We start from the raw sequence: 27,186 nt of genomic DNA on the forward strand, positions 1-27,186 counted from the left end.
CAAAAAGGAGAAGTCATAAGATTTACAAAACAACAGTGGGTTCTGGGAGGGTTATCTGATCTGATGTGGTTTAGAACTATAGGAGTCCTTATTTTCACTGACTTATTCCCTACTCTGCATGATTATTTGTTTTCATATCTTGGGTCTTCAATTAGGTTGTAAATTCCTTTGAGGGATGCCTTACACAACATTCTTCACCTCGGTTGACCTTGATCTGCTGTACTGTAGGATGGCAGATGAGGAAGTTGGACTGAATAATTATCTCTAGTGTGTAATATCCTGATTCTGGCATCTTCACATACTTCCTTCCCCTTGATCAGCACAAAACTATTCAGCCAGTAGAATCTAAATTATGTAATTCGTTGGTTGGATGGCAAATTGCTGTTGAGTAAACACGAAGGACAGATTCTTTCCTGGGGTGTTTCTGAGGGGACATGACTGAAAACCAACTTGGCCTGTTTAGTAGAGAAGAAACCTGGCTGAAGCAAATCAGTGGGAAATACTCAATGTCATTGGTAAATAAGCCTCATGCATTTTATGAGAAGAAGAACCTGTTAGTGAAGTTGGCTTGGTTTTTGGTTAAATATGGATATGTATCACAAAGCATATCAAGTAAAAATGAAGGTTAGCGCCTCCAAGGCACTTTACATCTCTCTGGGTGTGGCCACACTGTTCCTTGCAGTGTCCTTCCCCGATTCTGTACTTCTCAAATCCTGCTCATTCCTCAAGCATCAACTCCAGTATCTCCTTCGCGTGAACCTTTAGGTGGTTCTTCTAGATGTTTTCATCCTTTGCTTTCACAAAGTGTGTCTCCTATCTCTTCATTTAGACCTCATTTCAGTCTGTTATATATTATGGTTCATCATTTATTTGTCTTCCTCACTCCAGTGTGCAAACTCTCTGAAAAAGTGGGGATTGTGTCTTCATCTTCTTAGTCTCTGTCAAGCACCTAGGCGAGTGCCTGGAACACAGTAGGCGCTTGATAAATGTGTATGGAATTGGGTTAAATTACAAATTAGAAGGAAAAAAAACCTATGTATTTATTTTTAGAATTACCTCTTATAATAACAATTGCCATAAGCAGAGCGATTTCATCTGTGAAGTGCTTTACAGATGTTGAAACCGTTTTACATTCAGAGCTTCACCTAAACGAGTAATGAAAAAAATGTGGCTCAGCTCAGTCTTTGGGGTCTCTTCAGTGAGTATGTTGATGTTTCTCAGAATCTTTATTTTTAAAAAAAATTTATTTTTATTTTTAGAGAGAGAGAGAAAATGCTCACGCACGTGCACGTTGGGGGTAGGGTCAGAGAGACAGAGAGAGAGAGGTTTTTTTTTTTTAATTTTTAATGTTTGTTTATTTTGAGAGGGAGACAGACAGAAAGTGAATGGGGGAGGGCAGAGAGAGAGGGAGACACAGAACCTGAAGCAGGCTCCAGGCTCTGCACAGAGTCCGATGCAGGGCTGGAACTCACGAACCATGAGAACATGACCTGAGCTGAAGTTGACGCTTAACCAACTGAGCCACTCAGGTACCCCAAGAGAGAGAGAATCTTAAGCAAGTTCCATGCTGAGCATGGGGCCCGATGAAGGGCTCAATCCCACAACCCTGGGATCATGACCTGAGTTGAAATCAAAAGTCAGATGCTTAACCGACTGAGCCACCTGGGTGCACCTCTCAGAATCTTCAAAAGAAGGTGTGTGAGGTAGTTACTTAAAGAGGCAGGGAAAACATTAAAATTAAAAGTAGGTGCTGACCTTGGAATTGAAAATGAGTTTAAGCTTAGAGCTTAATATATTTTACTATTTAGGCAATTTTTGTCAGGTGTTTACATATCCTTGTGAGGCCTTCTTTTGCCTATGAGATTTATGTTGATGTCATCAGTTAGTGTAATTCTGCTGGACATATTTATAGGTTTATCATGTGCACACGTGTCAAGAATTGTTTGGCAATTATATCACTGAGACAGCACATGGTTTGGGGCACAGTGGTGTTTGTTTATTTTTAAAGTGAGGAGGTCCATGACAGCATTTACTCAACTTCTCACTGGAAACCATCATTCAGAACATTGAACAATTCTGCAATGCTGAGGGCACAGGCTCAGAACATTTTCTTCCAGAGCTGCTGCTTTTTTTTTTTTAATGTTTATTTATTTTTGAGAGACAGAGAGAGACAGCGTGAATGGGGGAGGAGCAGCGAGAGAGGGAGATACAGAATCTGAAGCAGGCTCCAGGCTCCGAGCTGTCAGCACAGAGCCTGATGTGGGGCTTGAACTCACGAACCGTGAGATCATGACCTGAGCCGAAGTTGGAAGCTCAACCAAGAGCCACCCTCTTCCAGAGCTTCTAATTAAAGATCATTTGCTGAGCGTCTCTTAAGGACTGTGATGGTCCATCAGGGTGATGTGGCCAGGCTCTTGGAGATCTCTTTGGCTAGCAGCGCGGTGCTCCACACTCACAGGGCTGGACACAGGTTGTGACAGAGATCCCACTCAGGTTTGGAGCAGGGTGGCCCCTGCTGAGCAGCCAACATGATGGCACGTAGGAGTCAGGCACACAGCAGGGTGGGGGGCAGGTGTCACAGCAGGTGGGCTGAAGGAGGCTGATGGCGTGTGGGCAGGTGCTGGGCAGGCCGACTCCGCACCGGCAGCATACGTCAGAGGAGCAGGTGGTGGTGGCGGGGCCCGTGGGGATGCTGCTGTGGCAGCCTTGGAGACAAGACTCACAGCCAGACATTTTGGTGTAAAGGAAGATGTTCTTGTACAAAGCTGTCCTCTGTGAGTCTTTTATATCCACCAGAAGCCTCAGGGAACACGGCTTCTGTCCACCAGAATGTTTCCCTGTTGTTGTTTGTATAATCCCATACAAATAACTCACTGACTTATTTACCAGATGCGAGAGGAGCTCTCCTTCAGTTTTATTTGGTTGTGTTGCGACATTCAAACGTGCTTTCTGTTGCAGTTTCAAAGTGGTACCAGCGTAGGCTCTCCACTTAACTCCATCACCGGTAAATACTTCAGGGTCTCTTCTGCATTTCCTCTTTTTTACCGACCAGAATTTGTCCTTACAAATGATCACTGCTGAGTGTAAAGAATCAAGAGTGATTTCTCTGAGAAGTAAGAAATGATCCTTCTCAAAATGTGTGATCTGGATGTATTTGGGAAGTTAAAACCTGTGGTGGGACTTTTTCCCTACCAGAGTCACCTTGCTGTCTTTTCGAGGATGTGAAGATGTAAATGAATGCCGAAGATAGAAAACATGATCTTGACTGGGAAGTTCAGAGGCTGCTAGATGTTTTCTGTACCGATCTGCTGCATTGTCTATGTATGCAATTATGTATAAACATTTAAATAAGCTCTCAGTTTTACAGAGGACATTGGCTTTTTTTTTTTTTAATTTTTTTTTTTAACGTTTTTATTTATTTTTGAGACAGAGAGAGACAAAGCATGAACGGGGGAGGGGCAGAGAGAGAGGGAGACACAGAATTGGAAACAGGCTCCAGGCTCTGGGCCATCAGCCCAGAGCCCGATGCGGGGCTCGAACTCACGGACCGCGAGATCGTGACCTGGCTGAAGTCGGACGCTTAACCGACTGCGCCACCCAGGCGCCCCTGGACATTGGCTTTTTTAACCAGAAGCCTGAACATATTAAAACATAGGTTCATAAGACTATGTATGGTCTGAAAAATGAACTTGCATCTCTTTGCAAAACAGCATGAAAAGTTCTTTCTTTTCAGAATGACCAAACTGCTGACCTGCCTATTTCATTTTTCAGTAGTCACCTTTTACCATTTTTAAAATTCCTTCCACTTTAATTCAGTGATAGTGTTAACATGTCATGGCCAAAGCTAGTACATAACTACCGTAAAGGATACTGGTCAGCAAATCCATTCATTATAAGCCAAATATTTATTCAGTCTCTAATATAGTCTGAAGAGTGTGGTAGAGTCTGAAGAGTGTTGAGCCCGGGTGGCTTAGTCGGTTGAGTGTCTGACTTCAGCTCAGGTCATGATATCACAGTCTGTGGGTTCAAGCCCCGCGTCGGGCTCTGGGCTGACAGCTCAGAGCCCAGAGCCTCCTTCGGATTCTGTGTCTCCCTCTCTGTCTCTCTGCCCCTCCCTCGCTCTCAATAAATAAACATTAAAAAAAAAAGTGTGGTAGAGATAGAAAAAGAAGGCATGGTGCCTGTCCTCCAGGAGTGCTTGGTCTAATGGAAAAGGTTAGAAATCCCTTTGCGTATGATTTAAATGATGTACAATTAAATTACAAGACTAGTAATGGGAGGAGTTCTGGAGTTAGCTTTGAATCCCTTATAAGGTACATGTTGTGAGACCTAGATCAAGTGATTTGAGCTTTGGTTTTCGACCACAAATTTCGGTTTTCAACCACAGAAATATTCACCTACTGTAGTCTTATTGCAAGCACTGAATAAAAATTAAATGAGAATTGCTTATGCAAATCATTCAGCCTTGTGTGTGGCGTGGTGGAGTTCTCTCATCAGTGAAGTTTCTCCCTTGGGTGCTGTTAGAATGCCCACAAGAGGAAATACAGCGGAGAGGCTTAGTGATCAGAGACGCCTGCCTGGAGGGTTTGGAGTAAATTGTTTTGACCAGACAAAGCTTAGAAAACAGGTAAGTGCCTTTGCGTGGAAAACAGTGACTTCTGTGGCACTGTTCTGGCCTTGTGCTCTGTCCCTGCCCCTGGTAGGGTTGGCCACGCCTCTTGTGCTTCAATTGCACCCCTTCACTACCCATAAAACTTGGCTGCAGTTTTTGTACACATGTTGGTTCTTAACTAGAATGTACTCTCCTTCAAAGCAGAGGCAATGTCTTTTTTTTCTTGGTTTCTGCAGTGCCTAACCCTGGGGCCTGGGTCATGGAAGAGAGTCTCGGGGCTGGAACACATAGAATGAATGTTTGAGGAAGAAAGGTTGGAAAACAATGACAGCTAGCATTTATAAAAATGCTTCTGTGTCAAGTTTTGTCAGGAAAACAAGCAAACAAGAAAACCTCACAAAAAGTGTTTCAACAGAGAGCATTTGAGGGCGGGGGCTTGGTTAAATAGGTATCGGAGGACTGAAAAAGCCAAAAAGGAAAACTGAGGTAACAAACACAAGAAACAGGCTACCAGCCTTTAGGCCTGGGAACAGAGAGAAGAGGTTGGGGGTGACCACCCAGGTGCGTGGGAGAGTGGGCCTGCAGAGCTGGGTGCAGACCCCGGGGGTTGCCCAGCCGGTGCTCAGAGGAGGGGTCCCGGGGGGCCTTCGTGGCTGGGGGGCCGGAGTCACCCGCTGGTGCTGGTGTTCCTGAGGAGGTGCGGTGATGCTGTTTTTGGAGCCTGGAAAGAAGCTGGAGACTAGAATCCACTGTAGCTGCCAACAAAGGACTGTTGCTGGGGCCACAAGACCCTCTCTTCCTCAGGCCTTGTAGGCTCCTTCCAGCGCCCTCTATTGGTGGAATCTACTAGAAAATCAGGTGAGGGATGTAAGAGTCCTCACCCCAGTATCACAGAGTATAAAAAGGTGTTCCTAGAGGTTGACAGTAGGCACACACTGTTCTAAGGGCTGCACGTGTTTTAATTAATTTAATCTTCCCTACAGTTTTAGGAGATGTATACTTTTTTAAAACTTGTTTTTAAATTAAAATACAGGTAACACACAGTGTTACATTAGTTTTCAGGCATACAACATAGTGATTTGACAAATCTGTACTTAAGGCTGTGCTCACCATGGTGTAGTCCCCACTTGTCACCGTACAACGCTATTACAACACCATTGACTATATTCCCTGTGCTGTACCTCCCATCCCCATGTAAACCGGAAGCCTGTACCTCCCACCCCCCTTCACCCCTTTTGTCTACCCCCCCACCCCCTCCGCTCTGGAAATCACCACTTCTCTGTATTTATGGATCTGTTTCTGGTACATACTTTTTAGAAATTAGCTTTTTATTTTTGAATAATTCTAGATCCACAGAAAGTTTGCAAAGACTGTACAGCGTTCCTATCTACCCCTCACTCAATTTCCCTGAATGGTAATATCTTTACAACATCATTGTGCATTTGTCACAACTAGGAAGCCAACATTGGTAACTTGCTGTTAATTAAATTTCAGACGTTATTCAGATATCACTAGTGTTTTTTCCACTAACGTCCTTTTTCTGTTCCAGGATCCAGTCTGAGATCCCACATTACATTTAGTCCTCACACCCCCTTAGTTCCCTCTGGCTGGTGACAGTTTTCTCTCAGCCTTTCGTAGTTTTTCACAACCTGAACTGTACTGCTTAGGTAGGGTAAGAGGTAATTTTAATCTTTTTATTTTTCTTAAGTAAAAGAAATTTTTTTTTTAATCTTATGTATTTTTTTATTTTTTATTTTTTTTAATTATTTTTTTAAATTTTTTTTTCAACCTTTATTTATTTTTGAGACAGAGAGAGACAGAGCATGAACGGGGGAGGGGCAGAGAGAGAGGGGGAGACAGAATCGGAAGCAGGCTCCAGGCTCTGAGCCATCAGCCCAGAGCCCGACGCGGGGCTCGAACTCATGGACCGCATGATGGTGACCTGAGCTGAAGTCGGACGCTTAACCGACTGAGCCACCCAGGCGCCCCAACATCTTATGTATTTTTGAGAGAGACAGAGTACAAGTGGGGGAGAGGCAGAGAAAGAGGGAGACACAGAATCCGAAGCAAGCTCCAGGCTCTGAGCTGTCAGCAAACTGTCAGATCATGACCTGAGCTGAAGTCAGATGCCCAACAAACTGAGCCACCCAGGGGCCCAGAGCTAGTTTTAATCTTATTTGATGGTTGAGGAGCCTGAGGCAGGGAGAAGTTAGATGACATGACCAAGGACACCTAACTAGTAAGTGATAGAGGTACGATTTAAAGCAAGACAGTCTGGTTGCAGAGACTCCTGTCTTGACTGTCGTAGAGGGGGCATTGCTCTGATGAGAGTGGAGGCCTCACATTGTCCCAAGATTAGTAGCAGGTAAGATTTGGTAGAAAAGACTATATCAGGTTATTGAGGGTCTCGACAGCCACACTGAAGAGTTTAGCCTTGATTCAGTAAAAAACAACAACAACCAAAAAACAACTTGAGTTTCCCAGAGTTTTGAGCAATTCAATTTAACCAATATTTATAGAGAGATAGAAGCCTGGTCTGACAGGGATAGTTTGGATGAAGGGAGAGGCACAGGATTATTGAGCCAAGATTAACTAGGAGGCTGTGATCAGGGGTCTGGTGATCAGTGTCTAAATTAGGCTACCGTCAGTGAGGATGGAAAGGAAGGCCTGTAGGCCAGCAACAATTTGAAAGAAAAATGAAATGACTTGGTTTTCGGTTCTATTATCAAGGATGAACAATTATTAACTTTACAGGTAGGTTTTCACCATGAACTAGGTTATTGAAACCTGAAAATGTGTTATGTTGCCAAACGTTCTGCATTTCAATGCAAGGTTAATTACCCAGTCAATACTCCTCCCCCCCTCACCTGCTGAGGTTGCTAATCAGTATTTAAAGTCTGACTTAAAAAAAAGATGATTTGTTTTCACTTTAGAAACATAAACAGTTTTTTCTAGACTTACTGTAGACACTCATTTTGTCTTCAACTATAATCACCCCAGAGAAAGCTGAGTTACTGCACACAACCAAATACACAGTTTAGAGAGATAGTAGACAGTGTACTGTTAAGAGGCATATACTTTCTTCTGATAAAGAGAGCCACATGCAATTGTATTTCTCTTGGACATACTGCTGTGTGCAAAGGAGGTGTGTGCTTTGGTGTAGCGGGAAGAGAAGCGACTTTTAGATTCGGGCAGTTTCAGGTTTAATCCCTCCCTCTGTCACTTACTATTTGTGCAACTTTTGTAAGTCCCTTCCGCGGTTTGTTTTCTCTCCTGTAAAGTGGAGACAATGAAGGTAGCTACCTGTCAGTGTTTTTTCTTAGAAATGAATGAAATAGTGTGCGTGAAGCACATATTAGAATGGCCAGTAGATACTCACCAAATGTTAGTTCTTAGGAGTAAAAACAGCCAAAGGGGTAAGGTGGGATGGGGTTGGTTACTGGCATGGAGTACTTGTTACTCGCTCCTGGATAACCTAGAACCATAGACAAGCTGGAAGTGTCTTTAGAGTGTGTCTGGTCAGCCAGCCCATTTTATTGATTTAAGACCTGAGACCCACAGAGCTCAAGTGACTGGCTCTGGGCCACAGAGGCAGCTCAAGTGCAGAGCCACACATCTCCTGGGTTATATCTGGGGCTTTTTAACTAGTGCCACGGGTCTTTGAATGCCTGAAGATCTGCAGTGGTAGTACTAGGACACTCACAGTTATTTCCAGTATTAAAAATTAAGTCTAAATATTTATCCCTTACAATCGTGTATAAAAACCTTAAGCTTTGATTTTGACTAAAAAAGAGGTAACTTGGTTGTTTTAAACCTAAAATTCCCTCTGATGCTTATAAATGTATTTATGAACAAACATGAATTATTATGTTAAAAAGTTACATGGGAAAAGTAATATTTTTCAAGAAATAAAAGGATGCCTTTTGGTGAGAAAGTTGGCAACCATCATGTGGCAGTAATGGTGAGCATCTCTCACCATCCAGAGTGCAGCTGTTGACATATTAGGTCATTTGACTCTCACAACAATCCTGAGACATAAACAGGGACGAGAGTATTATGTCTGCTGTGACAACAAGGAAACTGAGGCAGAGAGGGAAGTAAATGGCTCAAAGGCCCAAGGCAAGTCCAAGAATATATACGAGATTGCACTTTGGGTACTTTCTGTAAAAACCTTACGTGCTTGGATTTTTCCAGGACAACAGGGAGATGAATTAATACATGATATGGTCATCGTATAAGTTTTGTTCTAAGAGGAACAGAATTGTGTGCCTATTTCTGGTGGATGGAGAATACTGCACTTCAGCCTGATATTTTCAGTTTATTTCAATGCCATGATATAATATGTCACTTAGGCTAGTAAACTTCTAAAGATAATTCTGACTAATGTAAACCAATTCTCACTTGAGGGAGCAAGGAATACCCAATAAATGTTAGTATTTTTTCAGAATTGATTTTTCTAGAAGACAGCATATATCAAAATGAATATATATTCTTCCCCAGATTGCATTGCATGTTGAGCTTAGAATTTCACCAGTGATGAGTTAAGGAGTCAGAATTATTTCTACATGACAGCAAAGTGACCAATTTGTTTAGTCAGTTAAGGAAGAAAGAAAAATCAATTTCAGGGGCAATGGAAATTAAAATAAATAAAACATTTAAAAAATATTACATTAATCTTCAGTTTCCAGTGTAGGGCTTGGTATAGTGGCTTGTCTTCAAAAAACACCTATTGAGTAAAATGACCTAGTGAATTTTTTACTTTTCAGCCTGTCACAAAGAGCCAGTATCTAATTATTCAATGATTCCACCACACGTGCTCTCCTTCTGCTGGTGTAAATCGTGGATATGTTGATCTGCTGTTCAGGTTCAGCTAGGCATTCCACTTCCCCTAAGAGGAAACATGAGAGTAAATCATCACAAGGCCATATTTGCTAAGCCAGAATAAAGTTTATTAAGGAATAGTCAAAATGGTTATTTCTCAAAGAGCAGTGAAATAGCCTAAAAGACAGGGAGAAGGTCTCCAACTTCACTCAAAGGAGGAGAGGATTAAGAAGTTGGGCACATTCATGAAAACATGGCCCAGGGACTTGGGATTGATTGAGCCTGATGTAGGTGGTAGCGGGTGTTGAAGACCAGGTGACGAGCAGCACATCACCGAACCTGTGCAGAGACGTGGCTGCTTAGCAGGGCTCGCAGGGATTCTGACAGCCAGGCTGAACGTAGGTTGTCAGGTTGATCCCACTCATTCCGGGAGTTGGGTGGCAAGAATTGAGCAGCCAGCAAGTTGGCACGTAGGTGTCGGGCTCACAACAGGGTGGGGGGCAGGTGTCACAGCAGATGGGCTGAAGGAGGCTGATGTCATGGGGGCAGGTGCTGGGCAGGCAGACTCCGCACCGGCAGCATTTGTCAGAGGAGCAGATGGTGGTGGCGGGGCCGGTGGGGACGCTGCAGCAGCAGGGGACACAGCAAGCCATGGTGTTAGGAGTTGGGTTTTTGTTGGGTTGAGAAGAGAAGTCTGTTGGTGTCTCGATGCTTCTCTCTTCTGCCCTGGCTCTTATATATCCACCTCGCCGGGGCGTCAGCCTATTACCAAGAGTTTTTTTCCCCATGTTTCAGTTTATAGCTATCTCCATTAAAACCATCTAATTACTTATGTGTTTATTACCAAAGACACACTCTTTACCTCATAAAAGGGGATTAGATTGTTTTGTTGTCAAATTAGGACTCTTCACGTTGGCTCTTTGTCACCTTAAGGACATTTCATTTCTGTCTTCAAAGGTGCCGAGTCATTATCTTCTAATCATTACCCGTCATTAGTGACGGACTGGTATGCCAGGTATCTGCAAATCATCCCCACATTTTTTTGTCTACTTTTCAGATGAAGAGATAACTAGGCATTTTGATTGCTATTCTACTAGCAACCAAAAATTCTATGTGATAATTTAGGTCTTCTGGCTGAAAAAGTGCTAAAAATTTTAGATTTATTCTTTGTGGCTTCAAGAAGCTGAATTAGGATGAACGGATGGGATGTATAGAGGAGATTCTGATTGTGTGTAATGAAACACTTTCTTAGCTGTAAAAATCATTTGCTTTCTGTTCCCTCCATGTGTGCAATGAACGATAACTTGTTAGGGGCAGGCGAATGGGAGTCAGGACCTGCACAGTGATAGTGACAAATGTCCTTTAAAACTCCATCCAACAATGTTACGAATTAAGATTATTCATGACCTAAAGAACAGTTGTATGGGGCCATTTAAGACCAAACAGTGCAGTATTTCCCAGAATGAGTTCCATGAACACCTATTCCAAGGAGCATTAAAAGGTTCTCTGGTAAACACATTTGGGAAATAGAATTCTTCGTTGGTGGACCTTTCAGAACCTTTAATATGCTGAAGTGCTCTGTGACTTTCCAATAAAGAGATATAACATGTATTTTTCTCCAAACTTACTTGACTGTAGAGTCATTTTGTTTGTTAGTTTCCACAGGTTAGCTTTGTAGATTAGTGTTCTATGGAGCATATTAGGGGAGATTTCTGAGTTACATTTAAACTACTAAACTCCTAATGATGGAATTATTTAAATAAATAAAGGCATAAAACTTACTCTGATGCTTTAGCATTGCTTTAGAGTAGGAAAATATTAAACTAGTAAACATTTAGAAATACTTTACTTTGAAAGTCTTAAAGAATGTATGTATTTTCTTGACCTATCTTCATATAAAATGTCTCAGGCTCTAAAAAATAAGTAGAAAATTATACAACATCAAGGAGTCAGGAGCCAAAATCAACAAGCTGATGGATTCAAAAGATGCTTAACATTAAAACTGCTTTCATTTTAGCCATCTTCTCACTACTAGAATGATTTTGTGCTTTGGGATCCCTCTGCTAGAATTTTGCCTGTTGTCCACATTACTTCCATAGATCTCTGTTAGTTCAGTCAAACTCTCATTGGTTATATCCCTACTGCAAGTCAGACATTATGCAAAAAAGAAGTAAATAGGTGCCTGCCCTTGAGGAGGTTGTAGAGAAGAGACACAAAGTCAACTGGCAAAAGACAGCACAGGGTTTTACATTCATGTTTTCTAGGTGAGATGTAGGAGTTTAGAAGTAGGTTTATCTGGAAGATTCGGGAAGTACTTCACGAAAAGGGAACAATTGCATGGGTAGCAAAGCATGATTAGGAGCTTAGCAGGTAGAAAGGAACATGAAGGGAATTTCAGCAAGCAAAGCAAGGAAATAAAATTTCATGGGATGGAATCCCATGCATTCATGGGATGGCAAAAGTGTCGATTGGGAGAAGCACAAAACCCAGACTCCAGACCCTCTTACTGGAGGCTGTGGAGGAAAAGAGTGGGAGACAAGTTGGAACAGTTGGGTTAGAGCCACAATAGGAAGAATTTGCAGTGTACTTAGTATGCCACACTCAGGATTTTGAACTTCATCCTCTTGGCAATGGACACTAATTAAAGGTTTTGGAACAGATACGTGAAATGATTGTATTTGTATTTAGAAAGAGGACTAGTTTTTGCGTGGAGGCTCAGCAGCATCACCACTTACTAAGTATTAGGCCTTGTGCTGGGTGCTTTATATGTGTTATACAATTCTCACCACAAGCTTGTGATGTATGCAGGGTTGCTATCCTTGCCATTTTACAGATGAGGAGGCTGGGGCAAAGACAGGCTAAGTAACTAGTAAGTGAGTAAGTAATGGAGCTGGCTTGCAAAGCCAAGCCTTCTGGCTCCAGATTCTGTGCTCTTAGCCACTGTACCATATTCCTTCTTCCTAGGGAGGGTGTTGTTGAAGACAACTCTTAAGACGAATTGGTGTAAGATTGGTGGGGAGGATGGGATCAGATTATTGAAGGTCTTGAGACCATTAAAAGGGAGCTGATGTTAGAACCTATTTTCTTAACCAAAATGCTAGCAGTAGAAAGGAGATAATTTGAAGGCAGGGACAGTGGGTGGGAAACTATTTGGGTGTTCTGTGGGGGTGCTGAGGAGGGTGTGATTTCTGTTTTAGAGGGTATCATAGAGAAGAGGGGATATATCTGGGATTTCTCATCACATCATTCAATTTCCTGGGAACCACTGGTGGCATACCAGTTTCCACAATAAAGCTAATATTCTTGTTTTTTTTTTTAAGTTTATTTACTTACCTTTTTGAGAGAGAGAGAGAGAGAAAGAGAATGAAAGCACACAAGTAGGGGAGGAACAGAGAGAGAAGGTGGGAGAAGGAATCCCAAGCATGGTCCGTGCTGTTAGCACAGAGCCAGATGTGGGACTTGAACTTAGAAACCGTGAGATCCTGACCTGAGCTGAAATCAAGAGTTGGATGCTTAACCAACTGAGCCACCCAGGCACCCCTCTAATAGTCTTGTTAAAGTGTCCAGAATATTATCTTATCCTTTGCTAATAGGTAGCATTTATTAAATATATACCATGTGCCAGGCACAGCGCTGGGTATTTTATGCACATCTTCTTCCTTATTTCTTACAACCCTATAAGATCAGGACTGTCACTATGCCCAGGTCCCAGATAACAAAACTGAGAGTAAGGATATTGTTTTTATGTATATATACATATATTTTTAAATTTAATTTATTTTTTAAATTTATATCCAAGTTAGTTAGCATATAGTGCAACAATGATTTCAGGAGTAGATTCCTTAGTGCCTCTTACCCATTTAACCCATGGCCCCTCCCACAACCCCTCCAGTAACCCTCTGTTTGTTCTCCTTATTTAAGAGTCCCTTATGTTTTGTCCCCCTCCCTGTTTTTATATTAGTTTTGCTTCCCTTCCCTTATGTTCATCTGTTTTGTATCTTAAAGTCCTCAGATGAGTGAAGCCATATGATATTTGTCTTTCTCTTTCGCTTAGCATAATATCCTCTAGTTCCATCCACATAGTTGTGAATGGCAAGATTTCATTCTTTTTGATTTCTAAGTAATACTCCATTATATAAATATACGTATATATATGCATACACATATATGTGCATATATATATATGTAAACATATATATGTATATATATTTATGTGTATATATATTTGTGTATATATACACACACACACACCACATCTTATTTATCCATTCATCTGTTGATGGACATTTAGGCTCTTTCCATCCTTTGGCTATTGTTGATAGTGCTGCTATAAACATTGGGGTGCATGTGCCCCTTCGAAACAGCATACCTGTATCCTTTGGATAAATACCTAGTAGTGCAATTGCTGGGTCATAGGATAGTTCTATTTTTAATTTGTTGAGGAACCTCTATACTGTTTTCCAGAGTGGCTGCACCAGTTTGCATTCCCACCAGCAGTGCAAAAGAGATCCTCTTTCTCCGCATCCTCACCAACATCTGTTGTTGCCTGAGTTGTTAGTGTTAGCCATTCTGACAGGTGTGAGGTGGTATCTCATGGTGGTTTTGATTTGTATTTTCCAGATGATGAGTGATGTTGAGCATTTTTTCATGTGTCGGTTGGCCATCTGGATGTCTTTGGATGAGTGTCTACTCATGTCTTTTGCCCATTTCTTCACTGGATTATTTGTTTTATGGGTGTTGAGTTTGATAAGTTCTTTATAGATTTTGGATACTAACCCTTTATCTGATTTGTCATTTGCAAATATCTTCTCCCATTCTGTCGGTTGCCTTTTAGTTTTGCTGGTTGTTTCCTTCGTTGTGCAGAAGCTTATTTCGATGAGATCCCGGTAGTTCATTTTTGCTTTTGTTTCCCTTGCTTCCAGAGACATGTTGAGTAAGAAGTTGCTGTGGCCAAGGTCAAAGGCGTTTTTGCCTGCTTTCTCCTTGAGGATTTTGATGGCTTCCTGTCTTACGTTTAGGTCTTTCATCCATTTTGGGTTTATTTTTGTGTATGGTGTAAAAAAGTAGTCCAGGTTCATTTTTCTGCATGTCGCTGTCCAGTTTTCCTGGCACCACTTGCTGAAGAGATTGTCTTTATTCCATTGAATATTCTTTTTTGCTTTGTCAAAGATTAGTTGGCCATATGTTTGTGGGTCCATTTCTGGGTTCTCTGTTCTGTTCCATTGATCTGCGTGTCTGTTCTTGTGCCAGTACCATACTGTCTTGATGATTACAGCTTTGTAATACAGCTTGAAGTCCAAAGGATATATTTTTTAAGATATTTTTTAATGTTTATTTACTTTTAAGAGAAATAGAGCATGAGCAGGAGAGGGGCAGAGAAAGAGGGAGACACAGAATCCAAAGCAGGTTCCAGGCTCTGAGCTGTCAGCACAGAACCCGGCGCAGGGCTTGAACTCAAGAGCGGTGAGACCATGACCTGAGCCGAAGTTGGATGCCCAACTGACTGAGCCACCCAGGTTCCCTGAGAGTAAGGATATTAAATAATGATTTAAAGTCATGCAGCTAGTGAATGACAGCTTGCCTAACAGCTATTCCTCATACCTACTAATAAAAATCAGCATTTTTCTGGAACTAAATTTTACATAACTGTAAATTGTGTTCATTCATTTTTTAAAATTGGTTAATTTGTCCATCAGAATGCCCGGCACCATGCTAGCTGCTCTGCGTATAGAAGTTAACAGGTCAGATGAGGTCCTTGTTGTCAAGGTGTGCGTGCTAGTAGGGGGGGACAGACACTGAAAAGATAAAGGAGTGGCAGTGACAAGTGCCAGAAGAAAATAAAACAGGGTGAAGTGATAGAGAGTGGTTGGGAGGTGAAGCAGGGAGTGCACCTCCATTGGTCAGGGCAGTCGGCGACAGCCTTGCCAGGTGGCTGGAGTGTGGTGAAAGAGGAGCGTGAAAGGAGATGAGGTCGCAGAGGTAGTCAGGTGCTGGACCAAGTAGGACTTTGTAGGTTGTTCAACAGAATTTATGTTGTATTCTAAAGGCAGTGAGAAGGCACTGGATGCTTTGCAGTGGCGGCGGGTTGGGGGAGGATAACGTGTTATGTTCTCTGGAAAGTGAAATGGAACCGGGCCAAAGTGGAAACAGGCAGAACAATCAGTGGTCCAGGCGAGAGGATGAAAAGTGAGGCCAGTGGTTGATGAACCGGAAAGAGGTGGAAGTGTCTGGGACACATTTTTGAAAGGAGAGATGATAGGTCATGCTGATCAAGACGATGCCTGGAGAGAGAGGTCAGGGACCACGTTGAGATCTCAGATTTACTCAGAGGTGAGAGGAGACCCGAGCCATATAGCTGCCATCTGGGATGGTGGGAAGCAGTGGATGATGAGGTCACCGTGAGACCTGCAGGGTGAGCGGCCTAAAGCCCGTGAGAGAAAGCAGGGCTGAAGACAGGGAGGCTCCAACACCTAGACGCAGAATGTGCTTACTGCCAAGTTCCTGGCCTGAGATGAAAGCTCGCTTTTATGTGTGTTAATCACAGTTTGCTGTGAACCTCTGTGTGCCTTACCAGCAGCCTGGATTTCTAGGGTGCTGTTGGGAAAACCCTCCCATGACGGCACCTCCCTAGTCAGCAGGAACATCAGTGTTGGGAGGCTTCGCACTTCGCCGCAAGCAACTTGGTTGTCTTTAAGCCTGATGGAGTGCTTCAACCCTTCACAAAAGCAGGCTATAGGAGGCTTTTCAGTTTGTCATCCTAATTAAAATGCCTGTAAGTAAAAACATTTGGTCTTTGTTTTCTGAATTGCATGATCTTTTAAATTTCTGGGGAACTCCTTTACGGTATTGATTGGAACTAAAAATGGCTGGCGTCAGGACTGCCATTGACATTAACCCTTTACTCTTTGCTGAGCAAGCAGGCAAAGGGTTCTGGGTTTGGGTTAAATGGTGGCCTTTGGGGGCCTTTCCCAGTTATCTTCCAGTGTGTGGGTATAGCCAAGACAGACGTTTGCCAGCTTTATTAGCCTGTGCTGAAAATTACTCTCACATTAGGTTTCTTTCAAATGGAAGTAATGTTTTGTGACTTAAATACGGCTGATACTGGCTTCAAGGGGATGAGCCCTTCCGCTCTGTCTCATGCAGACATGTCTGATCCCAATGCAACATGCCAGAGCAGGCCTCACAGTACTGCAACACAGCATGTGCAAGCCCATCTGTGGGCTGGCAGTGTTGGCTGTTTCTCTTGGGGGGTTAATTCTCATGTGTTATTGTGAGCTATAGAATGTGTGGATAGTAACAGGAAATTACACACAGTTAAGGAAGATATAAAATATATGTGTTAACTAAAACTAACCCAGTTGGTAAATAGATGTCCAGTAAAATTTGGATGCCTAATACATGCCAGGCACTGGGAAAATAAAATTTACAGCTGTTTATTGTGTGAAATCTAATCCTGAGATAGTTAACCACAATTATTCTACAGTAAACTTAGGGTTTTTCTTCCTTGGAATTACTTGTTTACAATAGGTATATCTTACAATTTTAATTTGAATCAGATGTTTTTGTCCATTGGTTAGACAGATATGATTGCTGGATTGAATTAAATAGCTACTGGATTTCTAGAGAGTTCCTGTAGGTAGTTGACATTTTTTAAAATTAAGGTAAATAGGGGCACCTGGGTGGCTCAGTCGGTTAAGTGTCCGACTTCAGCTCAGGTCACGATCTCATGGTCCGTGAGTTCGAGCCCCACGTCGGGCTCTGGGCTGATGGCCCAGAGTCTGGAGCCTGCTTCCGATTCTGTGTCTCCCTCTCTCTCTGCTCCTCCCCCATTCATGCTCTGTCTCTCTCTGTCTCAAAAATAAATAAACGTTAAAAAAAAAAAAAATTAAGGTAAATAAATGTTTATGTATTTAAATATTAACTGACACGATGACTTTAAAATATATTTTGAGTTGTTCACTTACTAAATATACAGCTGATTTTATAATAGCAACAAACCCTTATATAGCATTTGCTGTATAACAGATATGGTTCTATGCTTTATGTACACTATGTTATTTAATTCTTTTTTTTAATGTTTATCTATTTATTTTGAGAGAGAGAGAGAGACAGAAACAGAGAGTTTGAGTAGGGGAGGGGAAGAGAGAGAGGAAGAGAGGATCCCAAGCAGGTTCTGTGCTGTCAGTGCAGAGCTTGACACGGGGCTCAATCCCAGGAACTGTGAGATCATGACCTGAGCCGAGGTTCAGAGTCAGATGCTTAACTGACTGAGGCACCCAGGTGCCCCTATGTCATTTAATTCTCACAATAGCTCTATGTGGTTGGTATTGAAGTTATCCTTTGTTTTGCAGATAAGGGAAACTGAGGCATAGAGAGGATAAACAAGTTGCCCAAGGTCAGCAGCAGGTTAGTAATGGAGTTGGGATCTGAAGCAAGGCTGTCTGGCTCCAGAGCCTGTGCTCTTAATCACTGTATACTTATCCACAATCTCTCTATTATTGATTATTATGTTTTTCAAGAGAAAATAATGCAATTTAGTTTATTTCAGCCAATCTTTGTTGAGCTCCTCCAGTTTGCCTGGCACTGTGCTAGAAGATTGGGGGACTCAAGGATGGGCAGGACACAGGTGTACTTTCAAGTATTTTAAATTAAAAAAATTTTTTTTCATGTTTATTTATTTTTGAGAGAGACAGAGACAGAATGCAAGTGGGTTAGGGGCAGAGAGAGAGGGAGACACAGAATCCGAAGCAGGCTCTAGGCTCTGAGCTGTCAGCACAGAGTCCGATGCAGGGCCCGAACTCATGAGCTGTGAGATCATGACCTGAGCCAAAGTTGGACGCTCAACTGACTGAGCCACCCAGGTACACCTCAAGTATTTTAGATTCTACTGGGGTTTGTTGGGTACACAGGACTTGAACACAAGGCAGAGTAGGAAAGTCGTTCCAGCCGTAGTGAATAGTTGCAATAAATGCACAGACGTGGAAAAGAACTAATTGTCATTATGAAGCAGTGAATAGTGTACTGTGTCTAGAAAACAATCATGGGAGATAAAAGCTAGACAGAGAGTCTTGACTCCCAGGCTGAGGAGTTTGAACTTGAGTAGGTAGACCATTGAGAGCCACCAGTATGTTTTTCTAAAGCAGAGAAATTACTTCATTAATCCCCTCATCTGTAAAATACCACATTGATAGAATGTTTAAGGAATAAATTAAATAACGCGTTAAAAATGTTTAACACAGTGTCTGGAACATAGCGAGTGCTCAATAAATGGTTCTAAGTGAATGGTAGTTATTATTAAGTAAGCTAAGGGAAGGTGGAGTTCCTTTTCCATCGTTTATAGGTGTTCTTTTTATCTAGCAATGCAGTGAACTAGGGGTAAATCCAGGAGTATAGCTTTCCACTCTCTCGATGTCTGAAAAGTCTTCTGCCTGTTCATAGGCTTCACTATACCTTTGCAACCAGTAGGGGCTCCACCTCTACAAAGTAAGGACTGGTGGCTTTCAGCCTTGCTTTGGCAGAACCCTGTGAGGCTATTGGGAAGCAGTGTCTGTTTCTCTAGTACCTTCTTCCATGTTGCAATTTTGTGGAGGTAGTCACCACAGCCAATCTCTGTCACTTTGAATGTGGATTTCTCCATTCTGCATTTCTTATTAATATCTATGGCTTATGTGAAATTCATGTTGAAATTCAGCTTGAAATTTTAGCTGGAGAATCAAGATGTACTAGGACAGCTTATTGATCATAGTTGGTCAGCATTCCTCACTGGGAATTTGGCTTCTTGATCAGTAGGGAAAAAGTATGTGAAGAAAGAAAAGAACAGAAAGGAAAGGAGCATCATCACATGTGGGGGGAAAAATTCCCATAAACATTAAGAGCATTCTGAATTTTTAGAGTGCAGATGAGTTGGATAAAAAAGGACCAATTACCCAAACGGAGTCAAATATCACCCTGGACATCCCTCTTCCTAGTTTTCTCAGCTTTATTCTCCATTCTTGTGCATCTGGGTGTTATTAGCCTCTTAATAGTCAACAGGGTTTTGTGTTTCTAAAGATGTACAATTGAATGCAGAGGAGAAAGAGAAAAAAATTGTTTATTATTATTTTTTTACATGCCAGGTATATTGCTGTTGACAAACATACTTGATACAGGGACACTGAGATATTAGAACCCCCATTTGAAAGATAAGATAAAAGTGGGTAGATTTGGGGTTTTCATCTTAGGTCTTCTGATTCCTTTTCTCATCCTACTCTCTGTCTCTTCCTATAGTTCAAAATATCTTTAGAGCGATTGAATTGTACGTTCTATACTCAAATGCAATGAAACCAGATACTTTTTTGGCTTAGTGTTAAGTGTTACTTCCAGCCTCAGTCCGTGGTCCACACTAATTTCTATGCCTAACCTTTGTGTGCTTCTCTCTCATTTTTGTCTTGTCTGTTCAATAAAACAGTAGGTGTTGGGGTGAAGTTTCAAAATAGTAACCTCAGAGTTTCCTGAATTCTATTTTTAGGATTCATTATATTCTCCCCACCACACCTCCTGGGGGAGAACCGTGAAATCCTCCTGCTTCATGATCTTCTTGGCTATTACTCTAGATACACCTCCGTCATTTTGACTTGTCAGACTCTCATGGTTCATGACCTCAGTGGCTCAAAAAATCCCGAGTTCCTTCACTTAGTCATCCCTCAATATTATAAATCTACTAGGGTCTTTTTTGTCCAGGTCTACAGGTCTCTTCATTTGAACAAAGAATACTATCTTATATTATCATATCGATATTATTTAATTCTGCCTCCATTTAGATCAAGATTCCTCCCATCTTTTCGGGAAAAGATTTAGTTTGTCTCTTCCACCTAAGATACATACCATATTGAAATTTTGAGAGACCAAAAGTCTTGACATTTTTTAATATTAGCCTAGTAAAAGCCAGAATTTTTTATTTTGGGGTCATGCAGTATATCAGTTGTTTCTCTGTCATGTACTTGTAATGCAGGAATCAAGAAGAGGAAAAAGGAATGTGCTTAGAAATGGATAGCCCCAATGTGAACAAATATTTGGTCCTTTGGATTAGTCTCTCTGAACCTCACAAGAACAATTTTACTTAACTCTCAAATCCACAGTCTCACCTAAGGCTTTCATGCTTCGATTGAAATGATGATTCAACATTCTCTGCCTTGAAGTTTCTCAAAATCCTTTTGTATCCTTGGGCTTTTAAAACTAAATTTGCCTATTAGCGTTTAATAGAATAGTCATGATGGAAAGCAGGTTTCTCAAGTCAGAGTTATGGCTTTAGGAATAAGTCAGTAGTAATTAACAAAGGGCCATCTGCTGTCAGGTACCCAAGGCACAGCCCACTTTGCATGGAAGCTTTTGAATAGAAATGATACAGATTTCTTAACTACAGACCTAAACGGTGCTGAGTAATCTTTCTAGTTCCTCAGTCAGATTCTGTCAGGCCTATAGTGTTGTAATTCTCTGGCTGCCACCTCCTAAGCTCAGAGACTAAATTTTTCCTGTAGTCAGCTCCTATGATTAACCAAGGTAAGTGGAACATCTGAACAAATGGTTCAGTAAATAATCTGAATTTTTAAAGGCAATAAGAGTACAGCAGTAAGAGGCCTTTGAAGAACCATACCCATTATGTGAATCAAGTGGATGTTGTATGGAGAATTTAAACTCAGCTGATAGGTAACTAACAGGGTAAAAAGGGATACTGAGATACTACAAATGTAGGAACTGCAGAAAACCCTGGGAAAGATAGTTTCTTTCAAAGGAAGAGGGAGGGAATTAACATTTAGAAATTTAGAGAAGGGGTTTGTCCTATAGAGCCCAAACTCAGATGTTGCAGGAAAACTGTCTGGCTGGTGACTCTGAGTGGGGTGTGCAATAAAGCAGGTTCTACACATGTTGAGAAAGCTGCACACTGAAGTTAGGTGCGTCTCTGGAAAGGATCTGCAGCTGCTGCAGTGAGCAGGTGTTAACTGGGAGAGGATCCTGGGAAGTGCTGGCATACAGGAAGTCCCAATTAAGTGGAAGGAAGCAAAATGGAAGGAAGGAGCCAGTGCCTCCTTCCTCTTCAGCTTTGCAGTTTTCCTTTGTCACCTCCTAGTGGCAAAGCCAGACAGAGTGGTTTGCAGAGGGTCCCAAAGCTGGCCACAGGAGGGAGGGCGTGAAGTTGGGACAGTAACTTAACAACCTGGCACAGAGGAGCTTACTCTGAAAGCCCACGGCTTCCCAAACAGGCATCTTTAAACCAGCTCCTCCCCACATCCTTTCCAGTTCCTTAATATCATTGTCTCTTCACGAGTTTTGGAGTCACACTTATGAGCTGCGACTATAAGCAAGTTAACTTTCTTTATTTGTAAAAAAACAAACAAAACAAAACAAAACTATTGAGATAGGATTGACATACAAAAGTCTGTTCATATTTAATGTAAATAACTTGATGAGTTTGGAGATAAGTATATATACGCATGAAATAGTTACCACAATCAATGCCATAAACTCCAAAAGTTTCCTCCTTTTTTTTTTTTTTTGGTGATAGGAACACTTGATACATATTTTTCTAGCAAATTTTTAAGTATACAATGCAGTATTAACTATAGACACCATGGTACACAGTAGATCTCTACGACTTATTCATCTTGCATAATTGAAGCTTTGTACCCTTTGGCCATCACGTCCTTATATCCCTTCCCCACCCCACCCCCGAGCCTCAGGTAACCACCATTCTACTCTCTGCTTCTATCAGTTGACTATTTTAGATTCCTCATATAAGTGGTGTCATGTAGGATTTGTTCTGTGTATGGCCTATTTATTTTAGCATCATGTCCTCCAGGTTTATCTATATTGTTGTAAATAGCATGAATTCCTTCTTTCTTAAAGCTGAATAATATCTCATTGTATGTAAATACCACATTTTCTTTATCCATCACCCATCGTTGGACCCTTGTTTTGCTTCCATGTCTTGACTATTGTGGATAATGCTGTAGTGAACATGGGAGTGCCCGTATCTCTTTGAGATCCTGATTCCAGTTCGTTTTGATGAGGGAGTGTAAGGCAAGCTGACAGGCCACAAACACCGCTGTCCACCCCCCCCCCCCCCCCCCACCAGGTGGGATATGTGTGATATTCCTCCAGCATTCCTGGCTGCCCAAGAACAAAGGAAAGGGGAGAAACAAATGGTGGTTAACTGATAAGAGATCATAGTCCTGCAGGACCTAAGCCTCCATCACCCCTCCACTGTGATATGGGAACAAAGGCAGAAGGAAATGGTAGATAGAACTCAATTTCCTTATAATCTGCAGCCCATTGACAAATACTTGAGGCTGGCAGAGTAAAACGTTTCTCCCTAACTCCCTACTGTCTTAATGCTAATGCTTTGCTGGAGGAAAAACAGCCTTAGCTTGACAATAGCTAGGCCTCCACTATCCTGGGAGTCTTCTTTAGCATATGAAAATCTCACTAGAAACTTCCCCTGGACTTTACCTCCCCTAACCCTATAGTATATAAACAATCTCTTCTCTTGGCTCTGGGGCAGCTCTTCCTGCTCACAGGTCCTGTTGCCATGCTTCAATAAAATCACCTTTTTGTACCAAAGATATCTTCAAGAATTCTTTCTTGGCCTTTAGCTCCAGACCCCATGAAACGAACTGTCACCCCCCAAAAAGCCTCTTTTAGATTTAATTTACTCATTCCATGAAACTAAGATAACTATTTCACAGAACTGATGGGATATTAAATGAAATTGGGTTCATTTTAAGTTTATTTAGTCTGGGTACAGCATATGGCATTAAACAAGGGAAGGAGAAAGGAGAAGGAAAATAAATAAGGAAGAAAATACACAGTTTCTGTAATCATTCCAATTGATCACAAGGCTGTAGTTGATGTTTATGACTCACTTCCTCCACTACCCATTTCATGTTTTCTTTATGCTCAATCAGGACCTCAGATGGGGTTTTTTACTTTGTGGGGGTGATTTAAATCTTCATGTCTGAGAAGTCTTGAATCCATAGTGGTCTTGTCTTTTTCAGTTTGTCAGTAGATGGGTTATAGTAGCACACTCAAATATAGTATAGATTGACTTCAAAACCTCAAGGAGCCCACCAACTGTTGTGCTTTTCCCAGCTGAAGATAGTTCAAAGGACAGCAATGTTTCTTTTGCCTTAGAAAGGAGATCTCAACATGTTCTAGACAATTTGACTCCAAGAAATTTCACTGAGGTAATGACCTCCTTCATTTTTGTGGGGTTTACCTCCTACCCTGAGGTTCGCATATGTTTACTAAGACATCTAAAGTACTTGCTACTTCCTATTCATCAAAAACAATTAGCAGTGTAGTGGATTGATACGATGATGTGTGGAATGTCAAGATGATTAAGATCTCTTCTGAGTGTATTATGACAGAAAGCAGGAGAGTTGACACAGCCCAGAGGCAATACCTGTGAAGTTACTGTTAGTCATACCAGTTAAAAGCAAACTACTTCTGATTGTCCTTGCAAACTGATATGGAGAAAAAGGTATTTTCATATCAAAAGCTGCATACTGCCAGTTGCCAGGGGCTATGTTGATTTGTTCCATTAAAGATACTCCATCCCTTGAAGCTTGGGTGGCTTAGTCTGTTAAGCATGCCTCTTGATTTCAGCTGTGGTCAGGATTCCTTGGTTTGTGAGATCACATCAGGCTCTGTGCTGGGCGTGGAGCCAGCCTAAGATTCTTTCTCCCTTTGTCCTTGCCTTGCTTGCTTGGGCTCTCTCTCTCTCTCTCTCTCTCTCTCTCTCTCTCTTAAAAAAGAAAAAAGATACTCTATATGCTCCATCTGGAACGTCAGCTCCAATTGGGACCATTTACCAAAATTATTTCAAAATAATAGTAGATAATTACTTTGTTATACTCTTAAGATTTTTCTGCTTTTTCTGCAGGACAAAGAAGTAAGTGGGGAGATGCTAGGTATCACCACCAGGCTGTATGCAAGTCTTTGAAAATGGCACTCATTTTCACAATTCACTAGGGATATAGTATCTTTTTTCCCTTGTAATGAGGGGAATTTCCAGTGGCTTCTACTTGGCTCTTCCTACCATGGGAGTTTTATTCCTTAAGCCAGAGTGTGAATGTGGGGGTTATGCCGGTTGTCAAACAGATTATTCCAGTTGGGGAATTGATCTCTGGACCTACTGGGTCCACTGTGATTCAAATGTGTGATAAAATGCCAGCTGTGACTGGGCCACCATAAGCCACCACTTTCATTGGTGTACTGGAGTGACATCTTGGGTCTTCAGGAATTAGTGTCAACACAGTGTCTGATAATCCATGTGGTAGGCAGAATTTGGGGACCCATGACCTCTGAGCCCTGGCGTCATGTCCATGAATATATTATGTTTGGGGACCAAAGGGACTTTGCAGATATAATTAAAGTTACTAATGAGTTGACTCTAAAATATGGAGAATGTCCTGGACTATCCAGGTGGACTGAAAGACAGTAACCTAACACCTGACACAAAGAGGAACTTAATCTGACTTCCACAGCTTCCAAAGTAGCCATTTTTAAACCTGCAGAAACTTGTTGCACCTCCTTCATGTCTAGTTCATTAATTTCATTCTCTATGAGTTTTGGACTCAGATTTGGGCTCAGATTTCAGGGTTTTTTTTTTGTTGTTTGTTTTGTTTTGTTTTGTTTTGTTTTTGTTTACTTACAAGAATATGTGACTTAAGGGACACTTGGGTGGCTCAGTTGGTTAAACATCCGGCTCTTGATTTTGGTTCAGGTCATGATCTTGCAGTTTGTGGGATGGAGCCCTGCATCAGGCTCTGTGCTGAATGTGCAGAGCCTGCTTGGGATTCTCCCTCTCCCTCTCTTTCTGCCCCACTCATGCTAACGCTCTTTCTCTCTCTCTCAAAATAAATGATTAAACTTAAAAAAAAAAAAAGAATATGTGACTTAAGCAAGCTATTTAGCTTCATTTAGATTTACTTTCCTCATCTATAAGCCAGCATAACAATATCCATTTCAAGGATTAATGTAAGTGTTAAATGAAAAATAAAGCATGCATGGAGTATAATTAGCATGCGACACAGTGTGTGGTACTAAACGAGGTCATACTGGTTCTCGTCTCTTTTATGCGTGTCTTACCCATCATTCTTCCCCCTTTTCTTTTCTGCCTCTTGTCCCTAGTCTTTTTCATTGTGTCTTCTGTCTTTTCTCTTCTATTTCGTACTTTTCCTTTCCTTTTCATTCTTTTCTCCATCATTTATTACCATAATCAATCACCATCTCCCGCCAGCCTGATTTTGTTCTTTACTTTTTGTAATTCATCTACTCATAGTTATGGTCAGTGAACCTCAATTAAAATGCTCCCCACTTTTGCTCTAGAATTTGCAGTCCATGTGCTTTTCCTGTCACTGAACTGCTTCTACATCTCAAATCCTCTTAGGTGTCATATATAGAAAGTTTTCCATTTTTGAGACCTCACTGCAGTCTATTGCATAGTGTAGTGGTTAGGAATATTCTCGGTTTCCAGTTTTGCAAAAGCCAACAAATAATGGCTTGACCAAAGGACTTGTTCTTCTTATAGGTAGGCAGCTGCTAGCAATGGTTCAGAGACTCGGCCGTGTCAGGACCAGTGTTCCTTGAGTTCTCTTGGGATTCTGTAGCTCTAGGAATCCTGTCTGTATTTAAAGTGAAAAGAACAGTCACGGTGAGGAGGAAGTAGAAGCACCAGCAGTGTGTGTCCCTTTTATCAGTAAAAGAAAGCTTTCTCAGAAGCCCTTAACTGGCTTCTACTTATATTTCACAGGCTAGTCTTGTGTCTCTCTATAACTTTTATTTATTTTTTTAATTCATAAGCTTATTATTTTAGTGTCAGACTACAGGCATCTGTGGGGCATAGTAGGTCAGACACTTTGGCAATATTGTAATGTCTCTATGGTTTTGCCTTTTTTAGAACGTTATGTAATTGGGATAATATAGTACGTAGCCTTTTCAAATTGGCTTCTTTCATTTAGTAATATGCATTTAAGATTCTTCCATGTCTTTTTGTGGTTTGATAAATCATTTCTTTTTATCACAGGATAGTATTCCATTGTATAGATATAATATAGTTTGTTTTTCCATTCCCCTATTGAAGGATATCTTTGCTGCTTCCAGTTCTTGGCAGTTAGGAATAAAACTGCTGTAAATATTGATGTGCAGGTTTTTGTGTGGACATAAGTTTTCATCTTTGGATAAATACATGGGAACACGATTGGTGAATTGTACGGTAAGCCTACGTTTAGCTTGGTAAGAAATAGCCCAGCTGTCTTTCAAAGTGGCCCTACCATTTAGCTTTCCCACCAGCAGTGACAATTCTTGTTGCTCCGTTAACATTTCCCAGCATTTGGTATTGTCATTGCTTTGGATTTAGCCACTCTAATAGGTGTGCACATTGGACCCTTTTTTACTCTTTTCCTTCCATTTAGAATGACCTTTAAAGCCTCAAAGATTACCTCCCTTGTGAAACCTTCCCAGATGCTGCCCCCAACATGGTCCCTGCTGGTCCCAAATGATCTTTTCCTTTTTGAAATCCTGTTTCTGGCTCTTTTGTCTTCTTCTTTGTAGTCGACATAACCAAGATACTACTTTCCACAGCAGTGGCCATCTAAAGCCTCTCCAAAATTTCTGAGAGTTCCTGAGGTATTACTTACTTGTAGGTCCCCCTGCTCTGAGTTCTGGGTTGTCTCCAACTCCTTTGAGTCAACCCAGACATAAAACTCCGCTCTTTC

The 27,186-nt window shown here is 41.5% G+C and overlaps 1 protein-coding gene and 1 long non-coding RNA gene across 3 annotated transcripts in view; one reads left to right on the forward strand and one right to left on the reverse strand.

Annotated features, from left to right (window-relative positions):
• Positions 1 to 27,186, forward strand: part of LOC123603662 — a 114,896-nt gene that overhangs the window by 13,303 nt on the left and 74,407 nt on the right. The gene's annotated exons all lie outside the window — the stretch shown is intronic.
• Positions 9,540 to 10,156, reverse strand: LOC123603654 (keratin-associated protein 3-1). Its single transcript, XM_045488802.1, has one exon. It carries the CDS (start codon positions 10,084 to 10,086, stop codon positions 9,793 to 9,795), a length of 294 nt encoding a protein of 97 aa, XP_045344758.1. The 5' UTR covers positions 10,087 to 10,156; the 3' UTR covers positions 9,540 to 9,792.

Source organism: Leopardus geoffroyi, chromosome E1 (genome assembly GCF_018350155.1).
Source record: "Leopardus geoffroyi isolate Oge1 chromosome E1, O.geoffroyi_Oge1_pat1.0, whole genome shotgun sequence".
In the NCBI taxonomy this organism is placed as follows: domain Eukaryota; kingdom Metazoa; phylum Chordata; class Mammalia; order Carnivora; family Felidae; genus Leopardus; species Leopardus geoffroyi.

Excerpts from the sequence above, each read along its gene's own strand:
- LOC123603654 (XM_045488802.1), bottom strand. The coding sequence starts at position 10,086 with ATGGCTTGCTGTGTCCCCTGCTGCTGCAGCGTCCCCACCGGCCCCGCC.